The sequence below is a fragment of the Typopeltis vanoorti genome, chromosome 7 (genome assembly GCF_054136105.1).
Source record: "Typopeltis vanoorti isolate ZY-2024b chromosome 7, IOZ_Tvanoo_1.0, whole genome shotgun sequence".
NCBI classification, from domain to species: Eukaryota; Metazoa; Arthropoda; class Arachnida; order Uropygi; family Thelyphonidae; genus Typopeltis; species Typopeltis vanoorti.
Genome location: NC_143555.1, coordinates 34159111 through 34174769, shown reverse-complemented (window position 1 = coordinate 34174769; position 15659 = coordinate 34159111). Strand labels below are relative to the sequence as shown.

Sequence of the window (15659 nt, the reverse complement as noted above, 5' to 3'; positions counted from 1 at the left end):
TACTTGACTGTGCCTTTCTCATTATTGAACTTTAATTTTGTTACTTGTGTTTGTTTAATTTGAATTTCATACTGGCAGTGCTTGTCATACTCGGGAGAAAATTCTTTGCAAAAACTGTCCATTATTGCGCTGTACTGCACATCTGCACTATCCTTCAATTTAAATTTTTTTGTATCACTCCCATAGAAAGAGGCTGTGGGACCTGTGTGGGCTGTTTACATTTCATTATACAGTATTGAACAGTCTGTGGCTGGCTCCTCATTACAAATATATGTGTAATATATTTCATTAAATAATAAAATTTTTATTTAATATTTTTAATATTTTATAGTGCTGTTGATGTTAAACAGAAAAGGTACAATGTGGATCACTGGTTAAAATCTCCTCCGATTGATGATGTGTGGAATGCTGTTTTTTATAAGCAGAAAATCTATTCTTTTGAAGAGGCTATTCTGATGCACAGAGAACTACATCATCCTACAATGTATAATGCAATGAATGCCTTTGTTCATGCTACTGTAGAACTTGATTTAAGATTAGCAAAAAAGGTATGCTATGTTTGAGTATGTAAAGCAAACTTAAATATCATTTAAGTAATGTTCTGAATGTAAGGTATTGCAGATACAAGAATCAGTCCCTTGCTTTATGAGTTTCCATTAACATACACTTAATAAATTGATACTACAATTTATTTAACAGGGGTTAAAAATTCACTTAGCACATGATTTATGCCACACTCAACTTCATAAGCAGCCTAAACTACAGTTACTTCATGACAGAGTGAATATACATATGCATATACTTACTTAACTGTCAGATTTTAGGGAAAGACAACGTAATAGAATATTAATTAAAAACTTTATTTAATACTTCCTATATTTTGGTAATGTTACATTACCATCTTCAGGGAAACATAAAAATAATGATATGTGCACACAGGCACTAACACTAAACAAATATGGCTGAAGAAAACAACTGAAGTCAGTCATAAAGTTGTCCCCTTGTGGGCTAAATTGGGCTGTCTTGGCTGTTCGGCTGATGTTCTTAGAATGCAAGCTTCCCATATTTGGGGCAGTCTCATGCACCCAAATTTGTTGAGGTTTGGGGAGTTTGTTTTTAGAGCTGAGGCTGATTCCAAGAATAATCTCTTACATTTATACTTGCTGCAGTGTAGTAAAAAGTGGCTTTCTTCCAGTGTATTTTGTGGCAGGTGTCCAAAGCATGGTCAGCAAGTCCTAAGTGACTGTATTAGTGGAACCAGATATAGTCCTTATGTTCAGATATCCTGATATTGCTGTCCTGCCTGTTTGGCCATAGTAGGAGAGTTTGCAACTACAAGGGACCTGGTATACTCCAGGTAGGTCTAGGGGAAGTGACAGGTCTTTGGTGGAGTGGATAAGAGATGCAATTTTTTATATGGCTTGGTTAGGTCATATTTTTTTAGGATTTTTGTTAGCTTTTCAGAAGTACCCTGGATATATGGAATGGTGATAGGTTTAGAGTAATCTCTGTTATGGAGGGGAGAAGGGTTGTGATTAATTGGTTTTAATATTTTATGGATTTTTTGGGAGTGGTAACCATTTGCTACGAAGGTTTTAAGAATATGGTTAAGTAGTAGTTAGGCCATTGTTATCTTATCTGAACTGATTAATTTTGCCCTGTTATATAACGGCAAAATTTAAATATAAAATATTTTAAAATACAATATTATAAAATCCCTATATATGGTTTTTATAATCCCATATTGTTGGGATGGGGTGGTGTGATTGCTGGTAAATGTATCTACCTGTATGTGTAGGTTTTCTGTAAACAGAGAAAGCCAGGGATCCATCAGGCTAGCATGTAATCAGAGTGTCAGTGTCTAGGAATTGTCTTCCTTTTCCAAGGCAAATTTGATCCTGGGATGCTGATTATTTAAGTTTTTAGAATATAAATAATTTCTCTTGCTAAACGAAATAGCCTGAGTTCATGATGAACTGAAATAGGGCTGAAATATTGGGAGGATATTTGGCTTGGATGGGGTCTAAGGTGACATTGGTGAATAAGGAGGAGTCATCAATTTTTTATGTGTGAAGATGTGTTGCCAGTGTACTGAGTGAGCAGTTTGGCTAAATGTTTAGCTAATTTGTATGTGGGAGCAATCAGTGCCATCCACAATGGGATGTAATGGCACATTCTGTTTATGGATTTTTGGTAATCCATATATTGGGGGGGGGGGGTATCTAGAGTTACAAGGTTTTAGTTTGTTAGTCGCTTCCACACCCTAAGAAGTAACCTTCTTAAGGAGCCTATGGAGTGTTCTGATTTGGGTGCTGGTGGGATCATATTCTATAGGGAGGAGGTAGGTAGACTGATCTAATAGTAAAGGGGTAAGCTTACCTGTATAGTCAGTTTTGTTTAGAACTACAGTGGCATTTCCCTAGGGATCCCATATGTCCCGGGACAGTCCTAGTTTTATTACTTCTGTTCCGGCGTCCTGATATGTTTAGTTCGGGTCGCTAAATGTCCCGGATTTTTTAGAATATAAAAATATTAACATTTCTAATAAGAATAAGTACAAGTCGTAATATTTTTGGGTGCTTTTAAAAATGTATGTTTATGAAACAAAAAGCAAAGACATATTTATTTTGTAGTTTGGCAAATTACCAGAATGTTAGAATTTTGGGAAAATGATTTAGTTCCATACACTTCATTCAGCCAGAGAAAAGAATGTCAGAATGAGGGAGACAGTCGCCCATCTGTATTTTAACTAATCGCAACCACGGCATCTATTTCATTCGCCTGGTCAACCGTAAATTTTTAGCAATCTTTTGTCTCAAGCTTAGTTAGCATAGCGTACGATATCTGATGGTCCGAAATGTTTCTCATTGGTCGACATGTGTGATCACATTTTAAATGCTTCCCAAAAATATAACATTACTGATAAAATAATAGGCATTCCAGCAGATAATACCAACACAAATTTTGGTGGATTAAAAAGGAAAGGTAAAATTAATATTTTTACTAAATTACAAAACAAATTAAACAGAAAATTAATAGGTGTAGGTTGTGCTTTGAATATCAATTACAGCATAATGCTGTAATAGATATTGAAACAATTTTGGGTAAAGTTTTCCAGCATTTTCACCAATTCACTGTCTCAGAGTCGAAAAATAAATAAATTTATTTTTCATATAATTTCAGATATTATGCATCTACACAATACACATAAGGCTCATGTTGTTTATATTTTATATTATTTACATTGTATAATAATAGTTTAATCCTTTATCCAAGTGTGAGCAAACAAAGTTTGCTCCTGAAAGTATCTTCAGGACTGGGGTAAGGTGGTACAACACCAGGGCAACTCGTTGTAAAGGTGGAGAAAGCTACCAACATTCCTATCTCAGTATTTCCTATATATAAAGGATAAAGCATTAAACTAATTTTATTTTACTCTAACCAAGTGGAAAATAAACTTTCAACATATTTACATTGAAGTTCTCATTTTATTGACATATTAACATTTTATATCTTTATTCTTTGTCTATATTTCATATACTTATTAATGTTTGATTTGATTTGATTTAAGTATTGTCATCTGTGTTTAAGTGTGGTTATTAGAATTCTATTTATTTGACATATGTATAAATATTTATGAATTAATATATTAATAAATCAAATTCAAATAAATATTTAATTTTTTTATTTTAAAATACATAATGTTAACAAATAAAATTTATTTCTCTTAACCCTTAATTCTACAAAATTTATTGTGTCCCAGTTTTTTTGTTTTCAAAAAATGGGATCCACACATTTCCCTTACTAGGCATTTGACAAAATTCTACATGGAACTTTGTTGTATAAATTGAGCAAAGGGGATGAATATAAAACTCCATCCCCTTTTGCTCAATTTATGGAACAAAGTTCCATGTGGAATTCTATGTTATCCATGTGGTTTGGATAACAGGGTTGCCGACAGACAAATATCAGAGATTGATGATTAATTTAATTTTTTTTAGAGAGATACTTAGGCTATAAAAGTTGGGCAAATTAACATTAGAAAAGAAGGATAAGGGTGAATGAAGTAATAAAAGTTGAAATATTTGGCTGTTAAAGTTTATTACTGTATTTTTTTTTATTCCTGTGTTCTTGTGTTAATTTGTCAAAAAAAAAAAAAAAAAAAAGACTGGTGTAATGGGGGAATTGATTGGAGCAGTGCAGGACTCTATTTGGCCTCTGCTGTTTAATTTGTGCATCAGTGGTATAGGAATTGATTTAAGAAGAAATCTTCAGTTGTTTGCTGATGATGTAAAGCTGGGAAGAACAATAGTTAATAAACATGATATAGAGATCCTGCATGATGACTGCTAATAATGCAAAGCTGGAAAGAGTAATAGTCAGTGAAGATGATGCATGAATGAAATGAAAGGAATGAAAATCTTGTAGATGACTTAAATAGACAGGCAGTACAGTCAGATTAGCATTGCCATGTGTAATGTTATGCACTTTGAGATGAAGATATCACAAGCAGTTTGCTATATCTTGGAGCTAACTGCAGGAAATTTATAGATTTGGGGATTATTGTGGACAGAGAGTTGAAGTTTTTATAGGACCTATTGCAGTGGTGGCTAAAACAGCATATCAGATTACATGGCTATTGAAGGACACACTGACAGTGATAAGGAGATTATTATATTCCTTTATAATGCTTTAATAAGGGCACATCTAGACTATTGTGAGGCAGATCTAATTACCTGGATTCCGTGGAGATGAAAAATTGGTGGAGAGGATTCAGAGGCAAATGTCTAAACTTTTAGAATCCTCAGTATGGAAATTTTCTCTATGAATTGCTACCTTTGAGAATAGATTGAAAATAACCTATCATCTGATTTTAAAATCAGCTGTCAGCTGGTCAAGGAGGTGAAAAGATCAAGCAGGCTTCAGGCCCAGGAGGCCTAGAGACCATATTTTTACAGTTAGTAGCCTGGCTGAAAAGTACTTGGGCATACAACTTACCTGTATAATACTGAATTTTTTTTTTTTTTTTTCTCCCCCCCCCTTCAAACAGACATTTGATACCACTGGCAGGAACAAAATGATTAAACATTTTAAAATGATATTAGATTCAGAAATGCAAACCTGTATTATAAATTATTATGAAGATACCAAAGTAACTGTGAAATTTAATGAGATAAAAACATTCAAAATAGAAAAAGGAGTTATGCAGGGTTGCATACTCTCACCAAATTTATTTACTATCTATCTTGAAGAAATATGTAAAAGCCAACGAACCACATGTACAAGTAAATGGTGAATATTAACCACATTAAATATGCAGATGATATTATTCTTGCAGAATCTAGAGTACAATTGGAACAGACAGACAATTTTAAATGAAGAGTGTGCAAAATTTTTGAAATAAAAAGCAATCTAAGCAAAATTAAAACATTTAAAATATGAAGAGATGAGAAAAAAATTTTAAGTGTTTTAATTTTGCTTAGAAATTAGAAAATCATATACTTGAACAGGTAAAGCCATTTATATATCTTGGCAGTCTCATTATTCACACCTTGTCAACACAGAAACAGTAAAATGCAGACTTTACATAGAATAGTCTAAGATGAATAAATTAAATAAAAGATGGAAAACAGCTTTTCAAAATTTCAAACCAAAGAAAAAATATTATGAAAATAGAACACTGAAAAGTTGAACTGCATCCTGAATGAACAACTATAGGAGTAAAATATTTCAGCTATTTAGGAACACTTTTTAGTGAAAATAGCAAATGAAATATGGAATAGATAATAGAATTAGCAAAGCTGGTATTGTTCACACCAGTTTTAAATTATGGATTGGAGAGCTGGGTTAATAAACAAACAAACACTTTGTCAAATACTGGAAACCACAGATATGACGGTTCCGAGAAAGATTAGGAGAGTATAGAGATAGCATCTATGGCAGAATTATATTAACAAAGATATTTGAGATGTTAGCATTCAGTGTATGCACTGATGTAATCTCAGGCGATATGGTCACTTCAACAGAATGGAAGAGGAAAGGTTAATAAGCAAAGTATTATTATTTTGAGGATAGCAGGAAAGAGATCAAGAGGAAGACCAAAATCTAAGTGGATTATTCCAGTAAGAAGTGCCTTAGAATACCAAAATATAAGGTATTTGACAGTATTGGAGTCCTATAGATAACAGAGTAATTTTTGAGGAAAATTGTTGATATTAAGTTAATGAAGTTCATGTAGTACTCTAATATCCAGTATAACCTCCCATCCTTGAGGGTGCATATTGAGATGATAAAATCAGTCTTCCTTTCCATTATTTAAATCATTATCTCATATAAAGATAACAAATAATACCTGTTTCCTGAAGAAGCTATTTATGGGATTTACACTTTCTGAGTATGTTTCTTCAGAAAGGATTACATTACTCGGTGTAAATTTTCTTGTAAAACAGTTATGATTATTTATATGACATTTTTGTTTGTTGTCAAAGTTGATCGTAACTGTTTTACAAGAAAATTTAAAGAAACTTTGCAAATGCTTAAGATCCCTACATGATGCAATAAAAATCAACACTTAATTTTACATCAAGTATGGTCTGCTTTCATCAAAAATTTAACTGCCATGGACCTGGGATATAACACGTGATAACAACAACTAGCAATGTTCCAACACACATACAGTAATGAATTTACTATAAATGCTTAGGATCCCTTCACAATGCAAATCAAGGCTTAATTTTACATCAAATGTGGTCTGCTTTCATCAAAAATTTAACTGCCATGGACCTAAGATATAACCAGTGCTTTTTTTCTGGCAGTATGTAGTACCGGCACCTTTTTTCTTAAGTTTTTAAAAATTTGTGATTTATTGACAGTAAAATGTATTATAAATATTCCTGTAAATGTACTATGTTCACGAATTGAATTTTCAGTTTTGATTACTCATAAGTTGGTACCCTGCTTTCCTGTTTCATAAGTTGGTATGCAACCGGAAACAGGAAGTTGTGTTCACTTCCGATTGCTTCCAATATCAGTTCTGTATTCACTCTGCAACAGGCAGGTGTTCATGTGAGTTTTGAATTAATCTAAGTTAAATTGTTGTTCAAAATGAGTAAAGTAAGTAGTTACTTTATTCCAATGAGTAAAAAAAAGGAAGGCTGAAGAAGCAGAAATTGTTGAATCTACTTGTGATCCTATAAAACAAAAAACTAGCACCAAAAATACACTTGGTGAAGAGGATCATGAACCCAAGACCGAAGAGCACTGAAAATACACTTGGTGAAGAGGATAACAAAACTAAGACCGAAGATCCATGTGGTCAAAAGGAAGCAGATTCTGATAATGATTGGCCTGAATATTGGACACTTTTGCAGAAAAATGACATCTGCAAAAAAAAACAAGTGGCTGTATGTCAAGAATAAAATGATAGGCTGTAAAATGTGTTGGAATTCTTGCCATCAATAAACACATAGGAATGAAAATTTCATGTAAAATCAGTCATTTTGGAGAATCTCTCGAACAATAGTTTGCCATTAAGAAAAAAGATTTACGATCATAAGGAGAGTGCAGGCACAAAGTGTGCCAAAAAGTAAAATCTGAAGCAAAAAATGAAACATTAGAGAAAGCTTTCCTAAATACATTGTCTCATAATAAAGACATAACGGGAAAAGTGTTTTGAACTGCTTACAAAGTTGCGAGGAGAAATCAATCATTTAACAGCTTTGAAGATGAAATAAATTTACAGGAACTTAATGGCCTAAACATGGGATATATTCTTCATTCTGCAAATGCTTGCATTAACATTGTGAGCCATATATTGCAAATGAAATGAGAAAAACATTAGTAGACAATCCAAAGAACAAAATATCGTTACTTATGGATGAATCGACAACTGTAAGCAATGCAACAACATTGATTGTTATTGTTCGTGTAGCTCTTCCTGAACTTTTGGCTCGTCTTTTCCTAGATTTGATTGAATCATCAGATGTAACTGCTAGAGGAATGAATTCTAAACTCTTTAATTAGTCATCTTGAGTGCTTAGGATTATCTGAAGATTACTTAAAGGAGTATTTATTGTCTGTAATTTGTGATGGTGCAGCCATGTTGTTTGGTGTGCATGTGTAAGAAGGCTAATGCTAGAGGTTTCCTAGTGTTATTTTCTGGTATTCTGCTAGCCATCGCCTTGAATTGTCTGTTAGTGACAGTTCAAGAGTTTCATGGACAAACTCTATGTGACTTATCATGCTTCACCTAAGAATGCTAGAGAACTACAGGAATGTGCAGTGACTCTAGAACTTCAACTTCCTAAAATCAGCAGAATTTTAAGCACTTGCTGGGTTGCAGCTAGCTTTCACACTGTTTCTGCAGTGTGGCAAGACTTTGAAGCCCTCATCCATCACTTTCTGGAGGCAAAAGAAGACAGTAGAAGAAGAAGCAAAACAGATCACTTTCTTTATGAGTTTTTTTAAGAAAAATAACGTCATGCAAGTTATTTCTTGATTTGTGCCTTATGTGTGATGCTCTCCAAGAACTTAGTGAACTAAGTCTACATTTATAAGAGAGAAATATTGATTTGTACAAAGCAGACAGGAAGATAAAGAATACAGTTCAACTTTTTGAAGAAAGAATTGAAAATCCTGGTCCATACTACAGTATTTCTCTTCAAAGTCAGAAGAACATGAAGTTCAAAGGGATTGAGGTCCACAAAAATAACAGATATACAGTCCTGCAATAAGTTCATTTGCTTTCTATAAAAGTCTAAGTTGTTGGAAAGCAACTGCGGGAAGGAGATGATGCTAATTTGCCCGAATGTACTAAGATTTTAGATTCCAAGTATTAGCCAGAAAATTCTGGTAAGGAAGCATCTGATATTTGGTGAAGCTGAAATCAAAAAGTTAGCACTCAAATTTTGCTTAAATGAAAGAGAAGAAGTTTGTGGTTTCTTTCTGTAAATATCTTCAAGAAAATAAAGTCCCAGACATACTACTTCCTCTAAAGCACACTTTGGGCACAATTGCAATGTCTTCCAGTGAATGTGAAAGGGGTTTCTCTCAGATGAATCTTATAGTAACTTCATCTAGGTCATCTCTGCTTGTGCAGACAACTTTTGCAGTGATGTTCATCAGGACAGTAGAACCTCCTCTCACTCAGTTCAGTCCTAGCAAATATGTAGACTCATGGCTGCTCCGAGGTAGTCATTCTGCAGTTTATACCAAAAGCAAGAAGCGATCTAGAGATGATGAGGGTATATCGGAGGATATGTTAAAAGTGTGGGAGTTGCTGTAATAACATCTGCATGGTGAGTACCGATACCTTTTTTTCCAAAAAAAAAAAGCACTGGATATAACACTGGATACCACAAAATGTGATAACAACAACTAGCAACGTTCCAACACACATACAGTAATGAATTTACTATTTGTATTCTGGTTGACCAATTATATTTAACAGTTGTGAAATTATCAAAAACATCTAATATGTGTAATTAATTATTAATAGGTTTTTGTTGTGAAAAAATTACATACCAGTATTCATGATGATGTAAGTCTTTTGACTTACGAAACTTGTCTGGTTTTAATTGCTTATTTTTATTTAACTCTTTATTATTACACCAAAACTAGTCCTTTAATGAAGGACATCCTGGTGTGTGTGTGTGTGTGTGTGTGTGTGTGTGTGTGTGTGTGTGTGTGTGTGTGTGTGTGTGTGTGTGTGTGTGTGTGTGTGTGTGCATAAAAAGTATAATCTCCAGTGTTAGCCTTTGAAACATGTTTTGGAAGTGAAAGAGAATTTACAAGAATACAAACAAGGATTTCAGAATTATCTAGTGTTTCATTGCTTAAAAGAAGGCCGATAGTTCATTTTTTATTAGTGCTTTTGATAAAGATTTCACTGGTGTCTGACAGTTGTTTCAAACTCTTGGTATGTGTCCAAAATCCACAATCCCTAAAAGAAGAATAAAAATAACATTTTTGCTCTTTAAGATAATGTTAACTAAATTAAATTTTGTGTAAAATTAATATTCGTAAACTCTTGGATGTGATGAAGAGAGTTTGTCCTTAGGTGAATGAATGAGAGTTGCTAATTTGATATACAGGGCAATGTCTAAAAAAGACCAAACTTTTTAAATAGTGTACCAACTGGCACAGAGAGTACGCTGCGAGTACTGAGCACACCTAGTGGTGGGTTTTCACAACAAACTACCATTTGCCGCGTTCTGCCATGAGCATTAGTTGCTGAGTTACATCCACTGAAGTGAGCATGTGTACAAGTTGTTCATTGGATTGATCTCTGTGAATTAGCGTTTTTAGGATACCATGCTGTTGAGCTGAATCATGATGTGACTTTGTGCAAATACCTTCCTGTATGTGTGGGTTTTCTATAAACAGAAAAAAGATAATAAACCATCAGGAAACTCTGTGATTAGTGTATCCAAAAATGGTAGACAGTCATTAGCTTCCTATTCCATTGTGAAGTGTATTTTAGAATGCATGCTGGCTATTTAAATACACTAAAAAAAGGTATCCAATGTGTCTGGACCATATGGCCAAATAGAAAACATAGCAAACATGTCATCACTATACCGTATCCAAACCACTGGTTTTGAGAGTAGCTGTATTCATAGCTAGCTTTTCCAATTATTCTATGTAGAAATTTGTTAAAAGGGTGGGGCGTTGCTGTCCCATCTAGTTGTAACATAGTTATAACAATATTGTTATTATTGTATAGCTCTTTTAAGGCACCACCGATTTCCTTTTTTGGAAGTCTTCTTGGAATTAATTGAGATGTTGGTCACATCCAAACGAATGTTATTGGCTATTTCTTGAGGCAGATCGTATATTTGGCATTTTTCAAGCTTACCTGGGGGTAATGGCAAAGTTATGTCCTTGACTTAACAAGCTAACCTCTTCAACCGCTAGGGCTACTAATGATAAATTCACAATGATGCAATATTGTAATTGCAGTTGTTTCATAGCATTACAATGTTGGAGGATTTCAAATTTTTTCTGGTGCCGGATTTTGACTTTTATGAATTCTCTATCTGTTGTTGCATCAGAGATGCTGTCAAGGATATCCCACAGTTCCGTTTTAAAATATCGCCCAGTTCGTCACATAGACCATTGATAGCTGCCTTTTATTTTTGAGTGCTCCATATTTACAAAAGTCGCCCTTTTGTAAATATGCTGGCTTTGACCAAGTGAAAATTGCTTTTAATTCTCACACAGTATGGCATTGTACTGGTGTCTTGGAATCTCTTTAATAAGGCTAACCAGTTAAATTGCCTTGCCACTTTTAACTTCCACTTACCGAATAGTCATGCCTTGCGTATATGATATCGTCTTTGTGAAGAATTCTCAAATGCATAGAAAGGCTTTTTGTGTTGGCAGTATATTTTAATTTATTTTCACAGTATTGATTACAACATAAAATGATAAGAAAGTAATTAATATTTATTAACTTATTAGCTGATATTTCACTTTGGTATTATATCCAGCATCTTCAAACAGTCTGGTGAAAGGGATATCTAGTTCAACTGAACACTCTTTTACCAGACTTGCTGATATCATATCAGTCCCTATTGTCGAATTCTTATTCAATTTGTTTAACAGCTCTAATACTTTGTCCTCATACAACTGAGTTTCTTCATCCAGTGAAGAGGTAGCAGTGAGCTCAATGTTGCATACAATTTGCTAGATTTTAAGAAAAGGGGCACTAATTAGTTGAAGAACCTCTTCTGCATCTGTTACCAACATGCCATCTGCATTTTAGAAGAGTTATTCTTTCATATTCATTCTTTCTTTTACTTGTCGCATATCGATAGAATTCTTGTTGGCTGTTATTAGCATGCAGAGCTAGTTTCTTTTTATTCTCAGTCTTTGCTTTCTGTACAACAGGTGTAACTATTCTAGTCTGCTGCTTATAATAATGGACATCATCCTTATACACACGGTATTCCTTCCACATCATCCTTTATTTATGAATCTCTTGCTTAATAAGATTACACATCCATTCGACTCCTTATCCTATTTATTCTTTGAACTCTCGGAACACGCTCTGATATCGCATCATTTAAGTATTGTTTAAATGCTTCCCATGCACTGTCGGTATTCTTCCCATTCAGCAACTGATCCATTTCATTGAACTCAGCATATTCCTCAGTCAGTCATGATTTCCTGCTTTGTAGTTCAACATTAACCTTTTCTGAATGGAACATTCATAAACTTGGTCACTTTCCAAGTGAGTACCACATGATCACTGTTGCCAACCAGAGGCAGAATAGTTACATCTTTAACTGAAATGTCCTCTGACACTATAATCAAATCTAACACTCTTTGACCTCAAGTTCCTTCTGTCACATGCTGCTTGAGGAAGTAGTCCTGCAACAGCTCAATAAATTCATTTTCATTCTTATGAGATTCTATGCTACCCAATCAGTATTTGGATGATTAAAGTCTCCCATTATAATTACTCTTTTTGTGCTCATCTTGTCTATTAGGTGATGCATTTCTTCATCACTAGCAACCGATTCGCCAGGTCTCTAACAACACCCACTATGTAATTGATCTTGTTAGATTCCACCTCACATCAGATATCTTCAGATTCACTGCCACATGAAATATTGTTAGTAGTAGTACTACAATCATAAGTCTCAACTCTTACTGGATTCAATCATCTGATATCATAAACAGTATGCCCACACTTCTCCTATCCTCTCTATACTCCCTAAAAATATTGTACCCTTTACATTCGATACCAGTTATTATGTCTGATTCTGATAGGCAGGTCTCACTAATGCCAACAGCTGAAGTCCGAACATACTGAACAAGGCAACAAACTCTACCCCTTTGTTTCTGATACTCCTAACATTTGTATACAGACATAATAATCTACCTGCATGTTCTTTTGTATACTGTTGTCTGCAGTCTGTATGACATAGTTTGACAATATGCAGATCTCTATTCTTCTCTAGTGCCTTATACATGTCGTCATCTTTGACCACGTTTAATGGGGCTGAACCGGATGAACACAAAGTCGAAATTGTTTTCTCTCCTCATCAACATTTCCATGATAAAGCCCATTCCCATCATTAACACAGTTATATAACATTGTCATTTTTATACTCGCGTTCTCATTCCTCTGTTTATAATTTAGTTTCACTGACTGTCTGTGTTAGGTCTCATAGCAGTTATTAGTTTTTCAACACTTCTGATACTAATTGCATTCAGGTGTAGGCACCTCTTATACAAATCCAGTCTTTCCTCAGACTCACTCCACACATCCAAAAACTTGCATCCATTCCTTCTACATAGCCTATGCATCGAATCATTTGCCATCATGGCCCTTCTTCTTAATTCACTTTTATCATGTTGAGGGAGAAAGTGACGATTTTCACTTTCTCCCTCTTCAATCTTGACTCTTCCAACAACCCTTTCATGTCCTCTCTCATACTGAACTTATCGCTAGTTAAGTCATCAGTACCTACTACAATTACGATGTCGTTTATTTTTCTTTTCTTTTGTATACAGTGCATATGCTCCAAGATGACCTTGATATAAAGGTCGAAACGTCGAATGTAGAGTTTAGCTATATTAAACTAAAGTTTTACTCAAACACGGTAGCTGTCTCCATAATTTTCAAAAATGTCCTTTTCTTTTCTCTTTTTGAATTGCTTCCCTTTATATTCTTAATTTTTGCTCCAGTAAAATTCAGAGTTATAACACACTCATCAATAGCATGTTTTATTATAGAGTCACCATATAAAATAACAGCCTTCTTTTTACAAACGTTACTTTCCTGATTTCCATTACTTCCTGACTTACCTGTTTCCGTGCTTTGTTGTTTCTTATTTTGCTGCTCAATTTTCTTTTCCTCCCTATGTTCATTTAAACACCTCTTGAGTTTTGTAATTTCCACATCATTTCTCTGATGATCTGCTTTAATTTTGCTATTTTGGCAGTTAATTCATTTTCAGTAACCTCCTCGATGTCTCCAGAAACCTCATTAGCAGATCTGTCCTTGTTCTTGACTGTGTTGCTCTTCTTAGTGCATTTTTGGTGCCATTTTAAACTTATGCTAATTATTGAATATCTTAATAAAAATATGTTCTAAAGCACTAAAAAACACTAAAATTTACATTGATATACTATAAAACACTAATTTTCTATGGGAAAAACGCAATAAAATAGACAAAAATTTTACAAGAGTGCTAAATTCACCGACCAATGACAGTGTGTCCTTGAACCAGTATTTGAACTAGAGTTGTCCCAACCAAAGGACATTGTTGATACTGGCTGAGCTTTTGGATACTTCAGCTCATGTACCCTTAAGACAGTGTTCAACACTGACTTGTATAATGCTAGTTGAGTGTTTGACTAAGTTCTTTTATTCCATATAAATTTAGTGCTTAAATGTGAAAGCTGTATAACTGAGAAGAGACCTCCACATAGTCTTTAAAGGAATGCAGACAACCGACCAGGGCTTCTGGCCTAATGTGAAATCCTCACCTTCTCGTGGTGCACCCTGTTAAGTATCTACCTGGATACGGAATGAACAAGAATGAGCTAGCAATTTGGAATTTAGCCAACCAAATTGTATTCTTATTGGTATAAAAGTCTTAAAGCAGCTGCACTTCATAGTTCAGAAGGTCTGGACAGAGGGACGAATTCCAGATGATTGGAGTAGAGCTCTCATAGTACCTATTATTTAAAAAGGAAAATAAAACTGAATGTGAGAATTACAGAGGCATTTCATTACTGAGTGTTCCTTGTAAGATATATACACGTATACTTGAGAAACAGTTGAAAAGGGTTATAGAATAGAAGCTTGGTGAAGAACAAGCTGGATTCAGGCAAAATAGAGGCTGTAAGGATCAGATTTTCATTTTATGACAGATAGTTGAGAAATCATGGGAATATAACAAAGATCTGTATTTAAGTTTTGTAGATCTGGAAAAGGCATATGACAAGGTGCCAAGGGAGAAACTATTCAAAATGCTACAGTTATATGGTGTTAATGTGGCATTATATCAAGCATTACTTAGTCTTTATTTGAGTTGTAAGTCAGCAGTTAGAATTGAAGGAAGTACAGGAAGATGGATGAATGTTAAATCTGGTGTCAGACAAGGATGTATATTATCCCCTCTGTTATTCATCATCTATATGGATCACATTATGAAGGAAAGTGGTATTAAACCTGATATCATATCAAAATTGGAGATGTTAATGTCAGCTCTTTGCTTTATGGGTATGATGTTATACTTCTAAATAAATCTGCTACAAGTCTGCAAGATTCCCTGACTAAATTGAATAACTGTTGTAATAGATATGGTATGAAGGTCAGCAATAAAAAGACAAAGACAATGAAAATAGGTAGAATCATTGAAAATGTCAACTTCGTTGTGAATGGAAAACCTGTGGAACAATTAAAACATTTCAGCTACTTAAGCACGATTTTTAGCGAAGATGGTAAATTAAATATGGAAATAGACAAAAGAATCAACGAAGCTGGTATGGTAGGAAGTCAATTGAATAAATTCATATGGAATAAAAGAGAAATTAGTCAGAACACTAAATTAGCTGTATACAAGACAGTGTTCAAACCAGTTTTAACTTATGGATCTGAGAGCTGGGTCAGAAGTAAAACGCTTGACCAAAGACTAGAGACC

The 15659-nt window shown here is 34.2% G+C and overlaps 1 protein-coding gene across 3 annotated transcripts in view; it reads left to right on the top strand.

The window, feature by feature from the left end:
- The window catches only part of mRpL1 (mitochondrial ribosomal protein L1), a 386771-nt gene that overhangs the window by 107395 nt on the left and 263717 nt on the right, over nt 1-15659 (top strand). For all 3 annotated transcript variants that reach the window (XM_090395205.1, XM_090395206.1, XM_090395207.1), the window contains exon 4: nt 332-548. In XM_090395205.1, coding sequence (XP_090251331.1) covers nt 332-548 — 217 coding nt within the window. The remainder of the gene's footprint in view (nt 1-331; nt 549-15659) is intronic.